The sequence below is a fragment of the Aegilops tauschii genome, chromosome 4, assembly GCF_002575655.3.
Source record: "Aegilops tauschii subsp. strangulata cultivar AL8/78 chromosome 4, Aet v6.0, whole genome shotgun sequence".
Lineage (NCBI taxonomy): Eukaryota > Viridiplantae > Streptophyta > Magnoliopsida > Poales > Poaceae > Aegilops > Aegilops tauschii.
Window position 1 is genome coordinate 128,591,357 of NC_053038.3, and position 22,040 is coordinate 128,613,396.

Sequence of the window (22,040 nt, forward strand, 5' to 3'; positions counted from 1 at the left end):
TTCAACGAGCTAGTCAAGTAGAGGCATACTAGTGACACTCAGTTTTGTCTATGTATTCACGCATGTACTAATTTTCCGGCTAATACAATTCTAGCATGAATAATAAACATTTATCATATAAGGAAATATAAATAACAACTTTATTATTGCCTCTTGGGCATATTTCCTTCAGGTCGATCACTGGCTCACTTAAAACACGAGTTAGCGGATTTGCTCCAAAGAATGAGAGTTGAGAGTGAGCGGGATGGGGTTGGAATTGGTATGTTCAGTTACGGCTGTCTGGCAGAATAATTTCCCTACTTAAAAAATGTGGCAAATTGCATTTCAATAGAGATGGCTTTGCAGCAAATTGTATGAACGAGCTCTTCTATTTTTGCATTAAGTCGTACAATTTTTTAGTTAGGATAGAAGGGTAAATGCATTGACTGGTTCGTTCAAGATTGAATATTGGACACAATGGCATATCAGTTACATGCCCATTAAAGGACAACATACTTTGTTTCATGATAATGCACGACATTCAACTATTTATGTTGCAACATGATAATGGCTCAGGCGAGATTTGGCCTTGCAGGACGCCTTCGTGCAAGTGATCCTCCCGTGCTCTGCATGGGCAGAGGCTTGGTTGGCTTGACTGCTTGTTGGCTACTAAGCGCATGAGTAGCTTTGAACCCGTGTCTGCCGGTAGATCCCCCATTGTACTGCGGCCGACTACTAGCGCCATGTCCCGTCAATTGTGTGTCTTCAAATCGCTGGATTAAGAGTGCTTGTGTGCTACTACCCGACCTACAGGAAGTGGTGCTTCGTATAATTGTTGCCTCGCGGCGGACGCCCTTTGGGTGTGCTGCTGCGGCCGAATAGACATCATATCTGCCTTCTTGGCTTGGGGGCTTCACGGGCAGCGCATGTCTCGTCTTCCTTGATGGCGGTGGTGGATCGACACGAACATTGGGTAAGGGGATCAGGGTGGAGAGCGGGCAGGTTGGCAGGGGAGAGGGCACCATGGTGAAGGTGTTGATTTAAAAGGAAAGGGCTCCAATAAGAAACGTCCCGCTATGACAGGAAACGAGTGGGAAGGAAAGGATCCACTAGGAAAAGGGAGGGGTGCATCGTGGGCTGAGGTTTTTTGGGGACCGCGTGTTGGAAATAACATGTTGAATAGTTTGGACAAACCATGTTTATCCCCCAGACTGCCAGACGGACCTCACTCGAGGACCATTTGATGTCCGAACATGCCAGACATATGAGGAATAAATGAGTTTTGACCTTAGAGATGACCTAATCATTTGTTCGATTTATTTATATGCATTCTAGCCCGTAGCAACGCACGGGCATTCTACTAGTATACGTTGGTGTGTGGGTGTGCGCGTGTTTCGTTGGCGTCCCTGTCAGTATGTTGGTAGTCTCCATCGACATTATTCGGTCTCCAGCTGCCAATAGTGTTTCGCTTGCATGTAAGTCGGCTAATAAAAGCGCCAGGTACACGCGCTGAGATGCATTTTGAGGGACCTAATAAGCAGTACACAACAGTTCCTTTGTTAAGAAGAACATTATTTTGTCCAGCATCATACATCAGTTTCACATACAATAATCAATGTACAAAAACCCAAGACCATAGTGAAACATTTCAACATCGATGTTAGACACAGAATTCTTGTGAAGCTGAAGATAGACTTTGCAGGAATCACAAAGAGCAAATGGTGGGGCAAAGCAAAGGGAAAACACAAAAGATACCATATCACACTGTCACTTAGTACTTGCACAAAGAAACAGATCACCATAATCCTCTCGGATGTCCTGCTATTTTTCTTGCGCTTCTCGTATCCAACTCACAAACCTGTTAAGAAAGAGCATACTGCCAATCAATATAGTTAAGATGACATGAAGTTTTATAACAAAGTAAAACAATTAAAGAGCACAACGATATATCTTAGAACAAACAATCTCAGCAGAAAACCAGGGAATAAATTAATTACTTATCAACAAAGTAGTCATTGAATTGGTAAATTTTGTCTAAAGGCCTCAACTTCTCAGTATATTCCAAATTATGATGTCACATGTTCTGCACTTAAGAGCTGAATACATCAATCGGTCGTCGAATCAGAGTTAGTGAATTAGTTTATACCTCTACGATCACTATCCATTACAGCTTGGGCAAGTGATACTCTCTAGGAAATCACTTAACTGTTATGTCCATTCATAAAGTACTTATTAGATTATGTGAATACCAGTTTGGGAAACTAGAACTTGTCAACTATGTCACTGGCAGGGTCGCGCAGCAATTAGTTCATGTCATATAAAACAATTGACTAACTGTGACTTAGAAATTTCAATACCTAAGAATATTTTGGTCATGGAATGTTGGTTAGAGTTGAATTGCATCGAAAAGGATAATGCAAACAAACAATAAGGCATGGGAAATTCTGTAGGAAACATACACACAATTTACTGGGAAATGATAATCATAAGCTTCAGAATAGCAGTACTAGATGCTAGACATGCAATAAGAGAATAAAGGGTTTGTATTTGGGAAAAAAGGGGAAATGTTGGTAGTGTTAGCACCAAAACTGAGATAGAAGTTATTAATTAGTGGATACTTAGTGTCGATTCAAATGAAAAACCGAGATTGTACGGAACAAGTATTTTCTAGGAGAAAAGCATATATATCTAATTACTACAGTAAAAACTATAAAAGATGGGAAATATGTAGGGACAATAATCATATTATCATGGTACCTTAGAGGCTTAGAGACTTTGGAAAAATCTTTCTTGTCCAACAACTCGCCTCGGGAAAAATTCGTGCTTGACGAGGCTTTCTTTAAAACAATGTCCAAGTCCAATAACATCCAAAGCGCATGATTTCCATCGGAATTCCTGTAGCAACTTGCCGTTGTTGTCGCATTGGAACATGTGACGTGCGGATTTACTGTAGACCAGAGGCGGAGGACGGAAAAAAATTAAGGTGTGGCGAACTCTTAAGCATAATTTTTTTTCTTTATGCAAAAGCAAATTTAACATCATCTCTAATGTTGGGGACAAATCTATCAATTGGAATGCAAAGTCGTGGATCATCATTTATGTAATCTAGACGAAAAACAGTTATACCTTCAGCTCCTAGAACTTCAACATTCTCTTCCTCTATAGCTTCAACTGAATCTGCAATCTGTTCTTCCACTTGTTCGGCTGGCATAAAATTTGCATTCTCTTCTTTAACGGAATTCACTTGATCTTGATGGAGTACCTGGATTAGAGCCACTGCCACTACCAAGTACTTCAAAAATATCTTGTCAAATCTGCAATTCACAACATTAAATTGTCACTAAAATCACTACATTACATATTAGAAGCTATTCTAAGATCTAAAATGCTACTAAAATTCAGAAAATATACCTCTCCCCTTTGCTAGCCCTTCCCCTTCCTCTCCATCTTCTACTGGCTTGCACTTTATTAAAAGATGGTAGGCTACAAGCTTATCCTTTTTTAGCTTTTTATGAAAAGAACCACCCTGCTTTCAACCTTCTGACGAATTTGTCTGTGTCAAAAATAATAAGAAACAATGAAACAACGAATTTTTTGGTCTCAAAAACAATATGAAGGACGCGGAGCTGGCGACCGTGCCGCCGCCCGCGCCTTGCGCGGCTGTGCCCAGCCGCCCCTGTCGCTTGTTCGACATCCACAGCCGCCCTCTGCGGCTCCGCCGTCCCACCGTCCGCCACTCCGCTTGGTCTTGGTCGTCGCCGCCGCTGCTCTAGCTAGGGTTCTTGGCGACTGGCTGTGTGGGTGCGTGTACTGGACTGGGGCGCTGGCTGCGCTCGATTCGTTCGTGTCTTGCTGGCCGTGAAGTCGCTCGCTTAGCCGCTTAGGTTAGGCCCAATTATATGTGGCTGGGTGGCCCATATAAAACAGCGACGGCCTTCTTCATTTATCATTGATTATTTCCGGCTCTAGCTAGCCGTTGATCGAGCGTATACATACGTATAAATTTTCTTTTGCTTGGAATCAAGGTGTGGCGGCTGCCATACCTTGCCCACTGGGGTCCTCCGCCAGTGCTGTAGACTAACACATCTGCCTCATGGGACAAAACCACATGTTTTGTATCTGCGAGGTTCCATAAGCTCTTAACACCCAGATTCTGGCAACTGTCCTCCCATCGTCAAAGCAGCTGAAACCAATCGAATCTTCCATGTCGCTCAAACAAGTGCAGAAGCTGGTAGCACCAGCCGGACGACGCATGAACCTGAATGACTCAGTCACCGTATTGAAAACGACTATGCCAGCATCATGGTGAACCCAGGCATGATCCCAATGAAGGCAGCTACGAAACTTGATGGGTGGGGCCAAATTAGTAGGATAAATTGTGCGTGTGGCCAACATAGCTTTCTCGATGGCAGGGGTATCTGAAGGAACTCCAATGCACCTCGGCGAGCCCCTCCGGCCCACCATCAAGATATAGTAGGTAGCTTGGTGTCCCAGTTCCCAGTACAAGACGCGGTACTCGCGGGACGGGCAGCGCAGGTACAGTGCGGCGATGTTGATGACACTGCTGTTGGGGAGGCCTGGGAGTGAAGCGCACTGACGTGTGGCCGGGTTACAGATGCTGAAGCGGCCATCGGAGGAGGTGGTGAGGAGGAGGAGGCCGTCACAGGATGCGTGCAACTGGAAGCCAATGTAGTCATGGAACCCGAGGACAGGCCGGCTGTGCTTGGAGATTGATAAGCCGTCCTCTGTAGTGGGCGTGCCGTTGAGCACGACGAGGGGTAGCGACGGCTGGCGCCGGTGATGGGCGACGATGAAATCAGCGGCGGAGGTGAGGCCGCGCCAGGAGCGGCACACCGCGCGGCAACGGAGGATCTCCTTGGCTGGAAGGCGGACAAATATTTCCCACACCACGATCTCCTCCGGCAGGTCGAGGGCTACACGGCGGCTGCGCATCCGCTTGGGTGCTCCTGCCGTCGCCTCCTCACGCCGGACCGCAAAGCTTTGTATGGTGGCTAGGGCTACTCCCTGCTCGACGGTGGATGTAGGGTTGTGGGTTAGGAGAGACATGACAAGTATCCGCCGGCCGAGCCACCGCTCTGCCGGCTGTGTCCGCGGCGGGACGCACATCAATGTCCGAGCCATGGTAACCAGATCCAGAAGCAAGCGCAAAACCCTAGGTCACGGCCTTGCACACGCAGGATGCGCCGCCGCCCAGATTGATACTTGGGTCAAGTTTTGTGCGGTGCATGTGGATTTGGTGAAAGGAGGAAGGGATCGGAGGAGTGTGATCCGCCGGCCTGGACTGGCTTGTGGCACGGCCTGGCACAAGGTGCATGCGGTGGTGTTATGTTCATGTGCCGAGATCGAGATCAAGACGGGTGTATCATTTGGTAGTACAGTATATGCCCTAAAAAGATGGCCTGTTATCCCCTGAGCCATGCGATCAGGTTGCGAGGCCACGGTGTCGTCTTACTTGATGACCAAAAACTGCCCCCGGCCGGTCCGTTGGTTGAGTTTGGTGCCAGCCGGGAGATGAATCACCTGCACGCACACTCTACTTGTCAAAATTGAAATCCCATTCATTCTTTGCCTGAATTCTCACAAACACACTGCATGAGTTGAGGACCAACTCCCAATCTGCTGTCATGCAAAAGCTCGCTCCTCGTTGCTGAAAGCTCGAATGTGTTGCTGCACAAGACGAGGAGTCCACAACCCCAATCCCCATCCCTTACATGCCAATGCTGCCGTACAAGGAGACGAGGAGCAACACCGCTTCTCTCTTCTCTGTTCATCTCCGGACAGTGAAATAGATAATGCAAGTTTTTCTTCTCCTTTGCGAGTGCGACACTTATTTGAACTTGAGCAGGACACATGGCGCTGCACGAGGTCAGAGTTTTGACTCACCTGAGTCTGGGGCCGTAATATGTAACGTGTCATTCGCTAATCCAGTTTTGGTAATCTGGATTTTGCTCGATGGTTGGGTCGTCACAGGATTGGGCCAGAGATAGATAGATACGTCACATGCTCCAAAGTTTCCATCGGTACTGAAAACTACCTAACCTGCAGGGAATGCACAGCCATTACAGCAGTGCTATACACACGACACGAGCCAGACGATTCATGCACGATACTCAAATCCAGCCGGACATGCACAGGATTCAGAAGGGCACTGGCCGCTGGATTAGCACGTCGTGCAAAGCATGGGCGGATCTGGGCCCCAGGCAGCCCAGGCAGTGGCGTGAGGCGTGACAAATTTCCCAGCCTATATATTCGAAATCACTAATTAAGGAGTACTCGTTGCAAAGAACACTCCATCTTCCCAGGTCACGAGAAATGACGCACATGCAGCGCGCCACTTGTCGCAACCTGGGAGTTTTCCCTTTTTTCGTAGATTCGTTTATTCAAAATGTTTTATCTCTTAAACCGTGCGTCCAAATCTCAAACCGTTTTCACCATTGGATTCCCCGCGTCGAGATGTTCAAAACTAGATCCCATGTTGATAGATTTTGACGAACTTTTTTTTCACGAAAAAAACCGGACAAAAAAATCGGACGAAAAAACCAAACCGGGAGCACGGTTTTTTCCCTTTCTGAAAGAGGCACACCCGTGCTTCTCGCGAAATCACAACCGTGCCTCTCGTGGAAGCAAAACCGTGACTCTCGTGGAAAGAAAAAAACAGAAAACGCGTTTTTTCCCCTTTCCGAAAGAGGCACGCCCGTGACTCTCGCGAAAGCACAACCGTGCCTCTGGCAAAAGCAAAACCGTGACTCTCGCGAAAGAAAAAAAAACAAAAAACGCGTATTTTTTCCCTTTTCGAGAGGCACGGCCGTGACTCTCGCAAAAGCACAACCGTACCTCTCGAGGAAGCAAAATCGTGACTCTCGCGAAAGAAAAAAACAGAAAACGTGTTTTGTTTTTCCCTTTACGAGAGGCACGGCCGTGACTCTCACGAAAGCACAACCGTGCCTCTCGCGGAAGTAAAACCGTGACTCTCGTGAAAAAAAAAAACAGAAAACGCATTTTTTTTTTCGTTTCCAAAAAGCACAACCGTGCTCTCGTGAAAAAAATGACTTTTCACGAAAGAAAAAAAAGTAAACGCGTTATTTCGCGCAAAAATAAAAAAAATAAAAAAAAATTTGGTCGAAACGCTAAGGAAGACCGGGGATAACCCAAAACGTCGAAAAAACCCGAAAAAAACCGTTTAAAAAGCCGAAAACGCGTGCGAAAAAATAAAAAATACAAAATCTGGAGGGAGCGTCCATGTGGCGCTGATCGTTGCGAGGCTCCCAAAGGAGCGCTCGTTAACTAGTTGCTCCCTATATATCTAGAGGAAAAAAACTAGCCTCGGGCGCAGCCCACTTCATACCGCTGTTGCTGGGCCATTAGCCAGCCCAATAACAAAAAAGTGAACGAAAACAACAAAGACAGAAGGGTCTGTGCTACTGGTACGTAGCGTACGAGAGTCTTTTTTTACCAGAAAAGGAAGATGTTTTGACGTAGCGTACGTAGCCCGTGTTAGGCTAGTTGATGAAGAGATTTCTCTTGCTAGCCACTTTCCAAATCCCAATTTTTCTTGCTAGTTTTCTTTTGCGGGGAATTTCTCTTGCTAGTTGCCACTATTTGATGCTTGATTGAGAAAAGATCATTAATTCTTAATGATTTTCCCTTTTCATATTGTATTCCTTAGTTTTGTAGTTCTGCAGAGAACATAAATGTGGAATCCGGTTTAGTAATTCACATTTTGCATTTGTTATTAAACCAGGTAAGTTAAAAAAATTGTCTGGATGCACTGATTTGCAATTCAAAATTTATACTTTTTTGAGAAATTTATAAAATGAACACCAAATATAATAAAAATTACATCCCGGTTCATAGACTACCTAGCAACGACTACAAGCACAGAACCGACCGAAGACGCGTCGCCATCGTCGCCCACTGCTTGACTTTTATATGCTTTGAAACTGTATTTTTCAGGGAGGGGGGGGTGTTATTTTTTGACCCTTAGTTTCTCGCCTGGGGCATAGGCCAATCCTGGCTCCGCCACTGGTGCAAAGATTGTGCAGCAGTATCGTGTGGGTAGTAATTTCGCAGCCATTAATCGAGACAGTGCCCACCCACGCTTTGCTTAGGGCATTCCCAACGCCTACCCCAAACTTCCCGCATCCATTTGGACCGTGAAAGTCATTCAATGCGATCTTGTATCTGTTCGGATGCGTTTACTTCCACAACCCGGAGACTGCGTGGGGCTTTGCGGGAGTCCGGACCGCCCTGGCCCACCCAAACCCTTCCACCCTCGTTCACGCGTGTTCCCGTGCGGCGCCAGCTGCTCGCATTCATGTCGTTATAGAGTGGCCGCTTCCCATTGAAGAGCGGATGCGACCTCTCACTGACACCGACATTGAAGCGGCTCACCGACTGAGGGTGCCGCCCGCGACGCGTCTTCGGTGTCTGCGCCTGTTCAATGCGGGAGACACATGACTGGATGGGACGGGACGGATATCTACCACGCTCATTCAATGGCCTGACCGTCCGTATGCCGCCATTAAGTAGGCTCGCAGGCCGAGAAACTCACTCCAGCGCCACGCATTGTTGCACCCGGACGCCTCGACGCCCGGCTAACTCCACACCGCAACACAAGCCGCTCTCCATCCTCCTTCCTTGACTGCATCCGCCATGACTGCAGGCGGCGAAGCTCTGTGGGAGTGCCTTTCCATGGAGATGAAGCACGCCGTGACCATCCTTGCGGCGCCTAGCAGAGCCGCCGTGCTAAGCGGATCGAGGTCGGCTTGCAGGCCAGCTCGCCCGAGGTCTCCAACAACGAGAACGAGACCACGATGGAGACAGGCTCAGACCAACCCCCCCCCCCCCCCCCCCGCGCCTCCTGTGCACGCCGACTTCACCATGGAGCAGGCGTAGGTGTGCTACAACGCCGTCATGGCGGAGATGATGCATGTGTTGGTGTTCCAACAGGCGCATGAGGAACAACGGTACAACATGTTCCTCCTGAAGCAGCATTGACTGGCGGAGGGCCAGATCTACGGTGAGCTCGCGAGTGAGGAGCCCGTGGCAGCCATGGTAGCGGCGAACTCCAACTTCGTCGTGGAGCAGCGTGCCATCTACGATGCAATCCGCGCTCAAGCCGTCGCTCGCCAGGAAGCGGCAGCCGCGGAGGCACAACTGCAGGCGATCACAGAGGAGAACAACGCCAGCTGCGCCTCCGACGCGCCGCCGCCGAACTATCAGGCGGCCCGGTGGGATGACGATAGTGCCGGCGCCACCATTTTCATCGTGGACCTCACGTCCACCGGCGACGGATAGGTCACAGACTTCTCCGAGGATGAGAAGGCTAAGGGAGGCGATAGGGCCTGATGTCCCATGTGGGCCGGTCTGTCTCCCGTGTTCTACTCTTCCTCGCCAGAGACAGCACCTTCACTTCATGGGTCTCATCGCCGTTGCTCATGGAGACGGCGGACGGAGGACGACATAGGGCTTGGACGCCGGGCGCCGCCGCCGTAGGATAGGTGTTGGGAAACGTAGTAATTTCAAAAAAAATCCTACGCACACGCAAGATCATGGTGATGCATAGCAACGAGAGGGGAGGGTGTTGTCCACGTACCCTCGTAGACCAAAAGCGGAAGCGTTATGACAACGCGGTTGATGTAGTCGTACATCTTCACGATCGACCGATCCTAGTACCAAACGTACGGCACCTCCGCGATCTTCACACGTTCAGCTAGGTGACGTCCCACGAACTCACGATCCAGCAGAGTGTCGAGGGAGAGCTTCGTCAGCACGACGGCGTGATGACGGTGATGATGAAGCTACCGGCGCAGGGCTTCGCCTAAGCACTACGACGATATAACCGAGGTGGATTATGGTGGAGGGGGGCACCGCACACGGCTAAGAGATCAATGATCAACTTGTCTGTCTCTATGGGGTGCCCCCCTCCACCGTATATAAAGGAGTGGAGGAGGGGGAGGGCCAGCCCTCTACTATGGCGCGCCCTGGGAGTCCTACTCCTACCGGGAGTAGGATTCCCCCCTTCCAAGTAGTAGGAGTAGGAGAGAAGGAAGGGGAAGAGAGAAGAGAAGGAAGGAGGGGGCGCCGCCCCTCCCCCCTAGTCCAATTCGTACTAGGCCTTGGGGGGTGCGCGACCTGCCCTAGGCAGCCCCTCTCTCTCTCTCCCCTAAAGCCCAATAAGGCCCATATACTCCCCGGGGGGTTCCGGTAACCCCCTGGTACTCCAGTTAATGCCTGGACTCACCCGGAACCATTCCGATGTCCAAACATAGTCATCCAATATACCGATCTTTATGTCGCGACCATTTCGAGACTCCTCGTCATGTCTGTGATCATATCCGGGACTACGAACAACCTTCGGTACATCAAAACACATAAACTCATAATACCGATCGTCACCGAACGTTAAGCATGCGGACCCTACGGGTTCGAGAACTATGTAGACACGACCGAGACACGTCTCCGGTCAATAACCAATAGCGGAACCTGGATGCTCATATTGGCTCCCACATATTCTACGAAGATCTTTATCGGTCAAACCGCATAACAACATACGTTGTTCCCTTTGTCATCGGTATGTTACTTGCTCGAGATTCAATCGTCGGTATCTCAATACCTAGTTCAATCTCGTTACCGGCAAGTCTCTTTACTCGTTCCATAATGCATCATCCCGCAACTAACTCGTTAGTCACATTGCTTGCAAGGCTTATAGTGATGTACATTACCGAGAGGGCCCAGAGATACCTCTTCGACAATCGGAGTGACAAATTCTAATCTCGATCTATGCCAACTCAACAAGTACCATCGGAGATACCTGTAGAGCACCTTTATAATCACCCAGTTACGTTGTGACGTTTGGTAGCACACAAAGTGTTCCTACGGTATTCTGGAGTTGCATAATCTCATAGTCATAGGAACATGTATAAGTCATGAAGAAAGCAATAGCAATATACTAAATGATCAAGTGCTAAGCTAACGGAATGGGTCAAGTCAATCACATCATTCTCTAATGATGTGATCCCGTTAATCAAATGACAACTCATATCTATGGTTAGGAAACTTAACCATCTTTGATTCAACGAGCTAGTCAAGTAGAGGCATACTAGTGACACTCTGTTTGTCTATGTACTCACACATGTACTAAGTTTCCGGCTAATACAATTCTAGCATGAATAATAAACATTTATCATGATATAAGGAAATATAAATAACAACTTTATTATTGCCTCTAGGGCATATTTCCTTCAGTCTCCCACTTGCACTAGAGTCAATAATCTAGATTACACAGTAATGATTCTAACACCCATGGAGTCTTGGTGCTGATCATGTTTTGCTCATGAGAGGCTTAGTCAACGGGTCTGCAACATTCAGATCCGTATGTATCTTGCAAATCTCTATGTCTCCCTCCTTGACTTGATCGCGGATGGAATTGAAGCGTCTCTTGATGTGCTTGGTTCTCTTGTGAAATCTGGATTCCTTTGCCAAGGCAATTGCACCAGTATTGTCACAAAAGATTTTCATTGGACCCGATGCACTAGGTATGACACCTAGATCGGATATGAACTCCTTCATCCAGAATCCTTCATTTGCTGCTTCCGAAGCAGCTATGTACTCCGCTTCACACGTAGATCCGCCACGACGCTGTGCTTAGAACTGCACCAACTTACAGCTCCACCATTCAATATAAATACGTATCTGGTTTGTGACTTAGAGTCATCCGGATCAGTGTCATATCTTGCATCAACATAACCATTTACGACGAGCTCTTTGTCACCTCCATAAACGAGAAACATATCCTTAGTCCTTTTCAGGTATTTCAGGATGTTCTTGACCAATGTCCAGTGATCCAGTCCTGGATTACTTTGGTACCTCCCTGCTAAACTGATAGCAAGGCACACATCAGGTCTGGTACACAGCATTGCATACATGATAGAGCCTATGGCTGAAGCATAGAGAACACCTTTCATTTTCTCTCTATCTTCTGCAGTGGTCGGGCATTGAGTCTGACTCAACTTCACACCTTGTAACACAGGCAAGAACCCTTTCTTTGCTTGATCCATTTTGAACTTCTTCAAAACTTTATCAAGGTATGTGCTTTGTGAAAGTCCAATTAAGCGTCTTGATCTATCTCTATAGATCTTGATGCCTAATATATAAGCAGATTCACCGAGGTCTTTCATTGACCCTACCCTTCCTTAAAGAATAGTAGGATTACATTCATCGTTCCAGCTGTAAACACAGTTTCTAGTTTGGAAAAACTCTTGTTCAAATATCCTTTTATGCTATCCAGAAATTCTATATCATTTCCAATCAACAATATTTCATCCACATATAATATTAGAAATGCTACAGAGCTCCCACTCACTTTCTTGTAAATACAGTCTTCACCAAAAGTCTGTATAAAACCATACGCTTTGATCACACTATCAAAACATTTATTCCAACTCCGAGATGCTTGCACCAGTCCATAAATGGATCGCTGGAGCTTGCACACTTTTTTAGCATCCTTTGGATCGATAAAACCTTCAGGTTGCATCATATAGAACTATTTTTCGAGAAATCCATTCAGGAATGCAGTCTTTACATCCATTTGCCAAATTTCATAATCATAAAATGCAGCAATTGCTGACATGATCCGGACGAACTTAAGCATCGCTACGGGTGAGAAGGTCTCATCGTAGTCAACTCCTTGAACTTGTCGAAAACCTTTCGCAACAAGTCGAGCTTTGTAGATAGTAACATTACCGTCAACGTCAGTCTTCTTCTTGAAGATCCATTTATTCTCGATGGCTTGCCGATCATCGGGCAAGTCAACCAAAGTCCATATTTTGTTCTCATACATGGATCCCATCTCAGATTTCATGGCCTCAAGCCATTTTGCGGAATCTGGGCTCATCATCGCTTCCTCATAGTTCGTAGGTTTGTCATGGTCAAGTAACATGACCTCCAGAACAGGATTACCGTACCACTCTGGTGCGGATCTTACTCTGGTTGACCTATGAGGTTCGGTAGTAACTTGATCTGAAGTTACATGATCATCATCATTAGCTTCCTCACTAATTGGTGTAGGAGTCACAGGAACATATTTCTGTGATGTACTACTTTCCAATAAGGGAGCAGGTACAGTTACCTCATCAAGTTCTACTTTCCTCCCACTCACTTCTTTCGAGAGAAACTCCTTCTCTAGAAAGGATCCATTCTTAGCAATGAATGTCTTGCCTTCGGATCTGTGATAGAAGGTGTACCCAACAGTCTCCTTTGGGTATCATATGAAGACACATTTCTCCGATTTGGGTTCGAGCATATCAGGTTGAAGTTTTTTCACATAAGCATCGAAGCCCCAAACTTTAAGAAATGACAACTTTGGTTTCGTGCCAAACCATAGTTCATAAGGCGTCGTCTCAACGGATTTAGATGGTGCCCTACTTAACGTGAATGCAGCCGTCTCTAAAGCATAACCCCAAAACGATAGCGGTAAATCAGTAAGAGACATCATAGATCGCACCATATCTTGTAAAGTACGATTACGACGTTCGGACACACCATTACGCTGTGGTGTTCCTGGTGGCGTGAGTTGCGAAAATATTTTGCATTTTTTCAAATGAAGACCAAACTCGTAACTTAAATATTCTCCTCCACGATCAGATCATAGAAACTTTATTTTCTTGTTACGATGATTTTCCACTTCACTCTAAAATTCTTTGAACTTTTCAAATGTTTCAGACTTATGTTTCATCAAGTAGATATACCCATATCTGCTCAAATCATCTGTGAAGGTAAGAAAATAACGATACCCGCCGCGAGCCTCAACAGTCATCGGACCACATACATCAGTATGTATGATTTCCAATAAATCAGTTGCTCGCTCCATTGTTCCGGAGAACGGAGGTTTATTCATCTTGCCCACGAGGCATGGTTCGCAAGTACCAAGTGATTCATAATCAAGTGATTCCAGTCCATCCAAAATGGAGTTTCTTCATGCGCTTTACACCAATATGACCCAAACGGCAGTGCCACAAATAAGTTGCACTATCATTATCAACTCTGCATCTTTTGGCTTCAATATTATGAATATGTGTATCACTACTATCGAGATTCAACAAAAATAGACCACTCTTCAAGGGTGCATGACCATAAAAGATATTACTCATATAAATAGAATAACCATTATTCTCTGATTTAAATGAATAACCGTCTCGCATCAAACAAGATCCAGATATAATGTTCATGCTCAACGTTGGCACCAAATAACAATTATTCAGGTCTAAAACTAATCATGAAGGCAGATGTAGAGGTAGCGTGCCGACGGCGATCACATCGACTTTGGAACCATTTCCCATGCGCATCGTCACCTCGTCCTTAGCCAGTCTTCGCTTAATCCGTAGTCCATGTTTCGAGTTGCAAATATTAGCAACAGAACCAGTATCAAATACCCAGGTGCTACTGCGAGTATTAGTAAGGTACACATCAATAACATGTATATCACATATACCTTTGTTCACCTTGCCATCCTTCTTATTTGCCAAATACTTGGGGCAGTTCCGCTTCCAGTGACCAGTCCCTTTGCAGTAGAAGCACTCAGTCTCAGGTTTAGGTCCAGACTTGGGCTTCTTCACTTGAGCAGCAACTTGCTTGCTGTTCTTCTTGAAGTTTCCCTTCTTCCCGTTACCCTTTTTCTAGAAACTGGTGGTCTTGTTGACCATCAACACTTGATGCTCCTTCTTAATTTCTACCTCTGCAGCCTTTAGCATTATGAAGAGCTCGGGAATTGTCTTATCCATCCCTTGCATGTTATAGTTCATCATGAAGCTCTTGTAGCTTGGTGGCAGTGATTGAAGAATTCTGTCAATGACACTATCATCAGGAAGATTAACTCCCAGTTGAATCAAGTGATTGTTATACCCAGACATTTTGAGTACATGCTCACTGACAGAACTATTCTCCTCCATCTTGCAGCTATAGAACTTATTGGAGACTTCATATCTCTCAATCCAGACTTATTGGAGACTTCATATCTCTCAATGCCCGCATTGGAGACTTCTCCATCTTGCAGCTGTAGAACTTACTGGAGACTTCATATCTCTCAATCCGAGCATTTGCTTGAAATTTTAACTTCAACTCCTGGAACATCTCATATGCTCCATGACATTCAAAACGTCGTTGAAGTCTCGTGTCGGGGGAAATCGACACCTATGGGATCCCCGGGATCCCTTCTACGGTTGGCGGGCATGGGGTTGTGGAAAGAGCGGGTCTGATAGGAAGCACGCGGATCGTTTACCCAGGTTCGGGCCGCGGAGATGCATAATACCCTAGTCCTGCTTTGGTGGATGTATTTGAGTGTTCTTGAGCTAGCTACCGGGTGTAACTTGCCCAAAAGATCTGAATCCTTCTCCTCGTCGCCTTGGGCCTCCTTTTATAGGCAAAAGGGGTCGCCACATTGGCACACAGGAGGTGGAAAGGTGTACAGTGCATGAGTCTATCCTCTGGCACCGCCGGACAAACACATTTAATGCGCTGCCGGAAGCACGTCCCAGTTGTCGCCGCTTCGCCTAGCTTCGACACGTGTCTGAACTAACGAGGCATCGCGGTGCCATGTTGGCTGGCTGCTGGGCTGGCGCGGTGGTGGAGCCTTCACGAAGATCTGCATGCCACCACGCAGGTGCTTGCTGGGTCGGTGTAGAGACCGCCCGTCGCCACGCAGGTGCCTGCTCAGCTGGTTGAGCTAGCAGCTGCATGGGGACGGCGGTGGCGTCTTGGCAGACGTGGGCCTGGCTGTGGCCCCGCTGGTGTCCTCGGCAAGGGTCTTGCCGGGGCCCCGGCAAGGGTCTTGCCGGGGCCCTGGCAAGGGTTTTGCCGCGGCGTCGTGGTCATCCCCGGCAAGGATCTTGCCGGGGGTCTTGTGGATTTCCTCGGCTAGGATCCCGCCGATGGTCGTCGTCTTCTGGTCCTCATCTGATCTCGTGTATTTATGATCTTGACAAAGATCTGCATGCCACCACGGAGGTGCCTCCCGAGCCTTGGTTCCAGTGTGGTTGTTGGTGGTGTTGGAACCCTTGGGCTCAAGGGTGGCTCGCTCTACTGGTGTTGGGCAAGCTGCCCCGACAAGGCTCTAGCCGGGGCGGCGGAGGCCGCCTTGGCAAGGGTCTTGCCGGGGGAGTCCACCTCGCCCCTCTGCTCTTTAGTGCTTCTGATCTTGGCGTTGCCTTGTTTGTCTTGTGCTTCGGTTTCCCTCTTCTGCCTTGTTAGGTGTGGCCGCGGGCGCGGCTCTGGCTGCCCGTGCACAAGTAAAGGGGTTAAAAGGAGAGCCCCTACTTTTGTACACCGATAGGAGCCCCCGGGCCTGGGCCACACATAAGCGCGACGCGTTGTTGGGCTAGGCCCAGAACGGTGCGCGGGCAGGGGGGCGGATTTTACCGCAGTAACTTTTCGTCCGTTGCGCTCCCCCACGACCCGCGTTGAACGCGCGACGTGGAGGGTTGGGCGTGACGTGGGGGTCATGCGTGGGACGGTTCCCGCACGCATGCGTCACATCGTGGTAAAGAGGTGGCTCGCGCCTTCCCCATAAAAAGAGGGAGGTGCAGAGGCGCGGCTCATTTACTTGGGCAGACTCGGGTCGTGGTCTTCAAGGCGTCCGTGCCCCACGATCACGGGGTGGGGAACGGTCGCCTCACTCGTCCCCTCAATTTTGCTTGCTCGCCACGTGTCCCCCGTGCAGGTGGCAGGAAGTGGAGGCGGGAAACCGGGCCATCGCTGATTAGGGCAGCGGGTCGGTCTCGATTCCCTGCGCCCCCGATGGCCGGATTGGTCGAGCGGGGCGGCCGAGCCCCAACCCCGCCCCTTTATAAGAAGGGGGAGGGGGATGGCATCTCACATCCTTTCATCATCCGTCTCCATTCACTTCGGCTCCTTTCTTCCTTCTGTCATGGCGAGAGGAGGTGACGGCCCTTCAACGGTGGCGGCGGGGGTCGCTACTCGACAGCGCGTCCCTCCTTCCCAAGAGCTCGCGGCGGCAGAGCCGACCACGAGAGGAAGGGGGAGGGGGCGAGGCCGAGTTCGCCGTGGCGCTCGTGGAAGAGGGGGACGGGATGCGCACCGGCCTTGCCTCTGCCAGCGATGCCTCCCCCGATGGAGGGCTACGTCGGGGACCAGCCCCGCGAGTTCTTCATCAGGCTGCGCTGGACACCGCGTCGCCGTCTCCGTCTCCCTACCCCATTTGCTCGGAAGACGTTCGCTCGTGTCCACAGCCTGACGGCGGGGCTCGTTCTCTACTTCAAGTTAATGGAGAATGGCCTGCTCTCCGTCAAGGTCTTTGGAGATCTTGGAACTCGCCTGAAGTGCTGCGTGGAGAGCTCCTCCGACGATGAAGATTCCTCCTCAAGCGGGAGTGACGAGGAGGACAGCGACAGCAACGACGAGGGCGCCGAGCGGCGGGACGCTGACCCCGACTCCGACTGACCGCGTCGTCCCTCCCTCGGCCACGCGCCCTGCCGAGGGCCTTCCTCGTCAAGCTCTCCATCGACGCGTTCCCCGTCGCCTCCTTGGGCGGCTGGCGTAGGAGGCCGGAGAAGGCGAAGAAGGCGGGTGGCGGCCGTCAAGTCGGAGTACGCGGGCACCGACGCCTTCGTGGCGTATTGTCGGCCCGCTGCCTCATCTTCCAGCTCCCCCTCCGGCACCGGGATGTTCTCTTGGTGCCTTCTGCCCCTCGTACCTCGCCTAGGTGCTCTTTTTGCCCTCCTGCTACCTTGTTCCATCTTCTGAGGAGAGGGACAAGAAAGGGATTACGGGCATCTTATCTCTTTTTAGTTTGTAAGCCTGCGGGCACTTGTTAGATTTAGAACTTGTAATCCCCTTGCTCATGTTTTTTATCCCGTATGAACTGTACCGGTATGGGACGTTTTTAATGAAAAGGGGTGCTTGCCGGGTTCTTTGCGCATGAGCGAGGCCCATGGCAAGGAATGAATCCTTGTTATTCTCAAGATAAACATTGTCGCTCGGCAACAGGACCTGCCGTCCCCTCACTTTAGTCGACCATTCTCACGCTCTTGGCGAAGGCAGGGGCGAAGTAGAGTTAGGCCCCTCATTTATTTCCTTGCCACCATGACTACGACCCAGTTCCGACCCAGGGACTTGCGTATAGGGAAAAAGGGGGAGCACGGCGGTCTAGGAGCAAAATGGGGTTTCATATTTCCCAACTTCATACGGAAATGCACAATAGAGGATAAAAGACTTATCTGAATTTGCAGGCCCCGGCAGCCTTGGCTTGCCGTGGTTGGATTCCTTGTATCTGCAGCCCCCGGCAACCTTGGCTTGCCGAGGCCAGGGCGCCGGCTCGTTCTCTTTTTCCAAATAGCTCAGCAGAAACATCCATGTACCCTGCGAACCAAAGAGGACGGAAAGGAACAGAGAAACGCACACTCGACCTCTATGCTATGGGTTAGTCGCCGCTAAGCACTATCAACCCTAACCGAGGGAGAGACTTAACCTAGCATGCATGCTAAAACATAGGGCGCTAGAGCTTCATTTATTTATGCTCAGGGTCTGCGCCTGGCTTTGTACAGAGGGTTACATGCCTTGCCGGCAAGGCTTGTACAAAAGGTGGTTTGCCGGGGGGACCCGGCAACCGCGCCTTATGGGTAAAACTTGCGAAGATGTTCAATGTTCCAGGAGTTTCTCACTCGAATAGCATCTTCGGTCTCCAGGCAGACTGCGCCGGGCCTGGTGACTCGTATTACCCGATAAGGGCCTTCCCACTTTGGCGTCAACTTGTTGGAATTCTTGGTCGATTGAACGCGCCGAAGAACAAGGCCGCCTTCCTCAAAGCTTCGGGCATGAACCTTGCAGCTATGGTAGCGGCGCAAGGCTTGCTGGTAGCGCGATGCTCTCACAGCCGCCCGAAGACGATCTTCCTCGAGGAGCGTTGCGTCATCTTGCTGCAATTGCTCTTGCTCAAGCTCGTCATAAGCGAGCACTCGTGGTGACCCACATGTGAGTTCCGTGGGGAGAACTGCCTCTGCCCCGTATACCAGGGCAAAGGGTGTCTGGCCGGTGGCTCGATTTGGCATCGTTCTGATCGACCAAAGAATCGCCGGCAACTCATCAATCCAGCGCCTTCCGCTCTTGTGCAGCTTGTCAAAAGTCTTTGTTCTCAAGCCTCGCAGTACTTCAGCATTTTCCCTCTCCGCCTGGACGTTGCTCCGTGGGTGTGCCACAGAGGCGAAACAGACCTTGCTGCCGAGGTCTTGGATGTACTGCATGAAGGTGTGGCTTGTGAACTGCGTGCCGTTGTCGGTGATGACCCTGTTGGGCACACCAAAACGGCAGACTAGCCCTTTGAAGAACTTGACGGCTGACTGTGCTATCACCTTCCTCACTGCTTCCACCTCCGGCCACTTTGTGAACTTGTCGATTGCAACGTTCAAGTACTCAAAGCCCCCGACAGCGCGGGGGAAAGGGCCCTGTATGTCGAGCCCCCAGACCGAAAATGGCGAGGAGAGAGGAATTGTTTGAAGGGCTTGAGCTGGTTGATGAAGCTTCTTCGAATGGAACTGACACGCTTCACACTTGGTTACTAGTGCCGTTGCATCCTGGAGGGCAGTGGTCCGGAAGAAACCTTGCCGGAACGCCTTGCCGGCAAGGGCCCTCGACCCTATGTGGGAGCCACATATGCCTCCGTGTATCTCCGCCAACCGCTCCAGTCCTTCCTCCCGGGGAATGCACTTCAATTTCACACTGTTCGGTCTTTTCCTGTATAGGACGTCATCGACGAACTGGTACATAGCAGACCGATGGGCTACTTTCTCCGCTTCCTCCTCCTCCTCAGGAAGCTCCCCTGTTTGGAGGAATCGGACGGTATGATGTGCCCATGCCGGAGCCTGGGGCTCGACGGCAAGGACTAAAGGTATTTCTTCTGCCATGGGAGCGGCCGTCTCTACGGCCAGGGCTTGACGCCCCGCCGGAGTCAGTCGCCCCTCGGCAGGCTCAGTACCCATGGTAACATGCTTGCTGGCGGCCCCAGGGGGCTCAGCGGGAAAGTACTTGCCGGGGCCTGATTTCCTCTGCTTGTTCTGCTCTGTCGATGGTTCAACGAATGGTTGAGTTAACCAAAGCACAAAAGTACCTGGTTCCACAGGTAGCTTGAACGTAGCGCGCTTTGACAGGTAATCGGCGATGTCGTTCTCCACTCAGGGAACGTGCTCCGCGTGTATACCGTCAAAGCGCTCCTCCAGCTTCCTCACCTCATCTACGTAGGCATCCATCAACGGTCTCTGATAATCTTTGTTGACTTGCCTGACGACAAGCTGTGAATCGCCCTTGACGATGAGCTTCTTAATCTTGAGGTCCGCCGCGATCCTGAGACCGGCAAGCAACCCCTCATATTCAGCAGTGTTATTTGTGGACATCTCCCTGGGAAAGTGCGTCTGGATTACATACTTGAGGTGCGCTCCGGTGGGTGTGACAAGCAGCACACCAGCACCGGCGCCTTGCAGCGAGAAAGCCTCGTCAAAGTACATGATCCAGTTGCGACCTGCTTCCTTGCCGGGGAGAGTGGTCTCTTGGATCTCCTCATCAGGCGTTGAGGTCCATTCTGCAATGAAGTCCGCCAGGACTCTGCTCTGGATCGTCGAAGTACTTTCGAATTTCAAACCAAAGCTCGACAGTTCCAAGGCCCACTCCACAATCCTCCCGATTGCGTCTAGGTTATGCAATATCCGTTGCAATGGGAGGCGGGTGACGACGGTGATTTCGTGGGCTTGGAAGTAATGACGCTGCTTCCTCGAGGCCATAAGGAGGCCGAAGAGCAATTTCTGCACACCGGAATACCTTGACCTAGCCCCCTGCAAGAGGGAGCTGACGAAGTAATCCGGGTGCTGCATCATTTTCTTCTTCTGCAAAACTTCATTTGGTTGCGCGGGCCCCGTTTCTGATGGCGTCAGGCTCTGCCGGGTGCCCTGTCTTGCCAGCATTAGGCCCTGTCGTTGCCACTGCCTCTTCATCGACCTCCCTCTGTGCCACTAGCGTGGCGCTGACCACTTGATTCGTTGCCGCTAGGTACAGCAGCAATGGCTCTTGTGGTTTAGGCGCAACTAGAATCGGCGTAGAGGAGAGGTATTTCTTCAAATCCTATAGTGCTGCTTTGGCCTCCAGGGTCGATTCCATTGGTCTCGCCTTTTTCAAGATTTTGAAAAAGGGAAGGGCGCGCTCGGCAGACTTGGAGATGAATCTGCTCATGGCGGCAACGCAGCCAGTGAGCCAACGCACATCCTTGATCCGCTTGGGCGCCTCAATTTGCTCGATAGCCTTGATCTTGTCCGGGTTTGCCTCGATCCCACGCTGCGACACAAAGAACCCGAGAAGCTTGCCGGATGGAACGCCGAACACACACTTCTCAGGGTTCAACTTGAGGTTGATCTTGCGCAGGTTTGCAAACGTCTCCTCTAAGTCTTGTACAAGAGTTGCCTTGTGCTTGGTTTTGACCACTATGTCATCCATATAAGCTTCCATATTTCTATGTAGCTGGGGCTCAAAACCAATTTGGACTGCCCTTGCAAACATTGAGCCAGCACTCTTCAACCCGAAAGGCATCCGTAAAAAGCAATACGTACCACATGGGGTGATGAATGCTGTCTTCTCTTCGTCTTCTCTTGTCATGAAGATCTAGTGGTAGCCCGAGTAGGCGTCAAGGAATGACAACAGATCACACCCGGCCATGGAGTCAACAATCTGGTCGATGCGCGGCAACGGGAAGGGGTCCTTAGTACAAGCCTTATTGATATCTGTGTAATCAATACACAGCCTCCACTTCCCATTAGCCTTGCGCACCACCACCGGATTGGCCAACCACGTCGGATGGAGCACTCCTCTCACCAAGCCTGCTGCTTCCAACTTTCTGATCTCCTCTGTGATGAACTCATGTCATTCCAAAGCTTGCTTTCTGACCTTCTGCTTGATGGGCCGTGCATGGGGACAGACAGCAAGATGGTGCTCAATCACTTCCCTGGGAACACCGGGGATGTCGGATGCTTGCCATGCAAACACATCGA

At 49.7% G+C, this 22,040-nt stretch overlaps 1 protein-coding gene and 1 long non-coding RNA gene across 2 annotated transcripts; both read right to left on the minus strand.

Annotated features, from left to right (window-relative positions):
* Window positions 1-1,513: 1,513 nt before the first annotated feature.
* LOC109741167 (uncharacterized) lies at window positions 1,514-3,809 on the minus strand. Its single transcript, XR_002227512.4, has 4 exons — window positions 3,391-3,809; window positions 3,106-3,293; window positions 2,737-2,926; window positions 1,514-1,837 (listed from the first exon to the last, which is right to left on the minus strand). It is a non-coding gene; the product is annotated as an uncharacterized lncRNA (long non-coding RNA).
* Window positions 3,810-4,056: 247 nt separating this feature from the next.
* Window positions 4,057-5,121, minus strand: LOC141021694 (uncharacterized). Its single transcript, XM_073497549.1, has one exon. The coding sequence runs from the start codon at window positions 5,119-5,121 to the stop codon at window positions 4,057-4,059; it is 1,065 nt and encodes a 354-aa protein (XP_073353650.1).
* Between the last annotated feature and the right edge of the window lie 16,919 nt (window positions 5,122-22,040).

What these genes read in the sequence shown, in the direction of transcription:
- LOC141021694 (XM_073497549.1), bottom strand. Translation starts at nt 5,121, where the DNA reads ATGGCTCGGACATTGATGTGCGTCCCGCCGCGGACACAGCCGGCAGAG.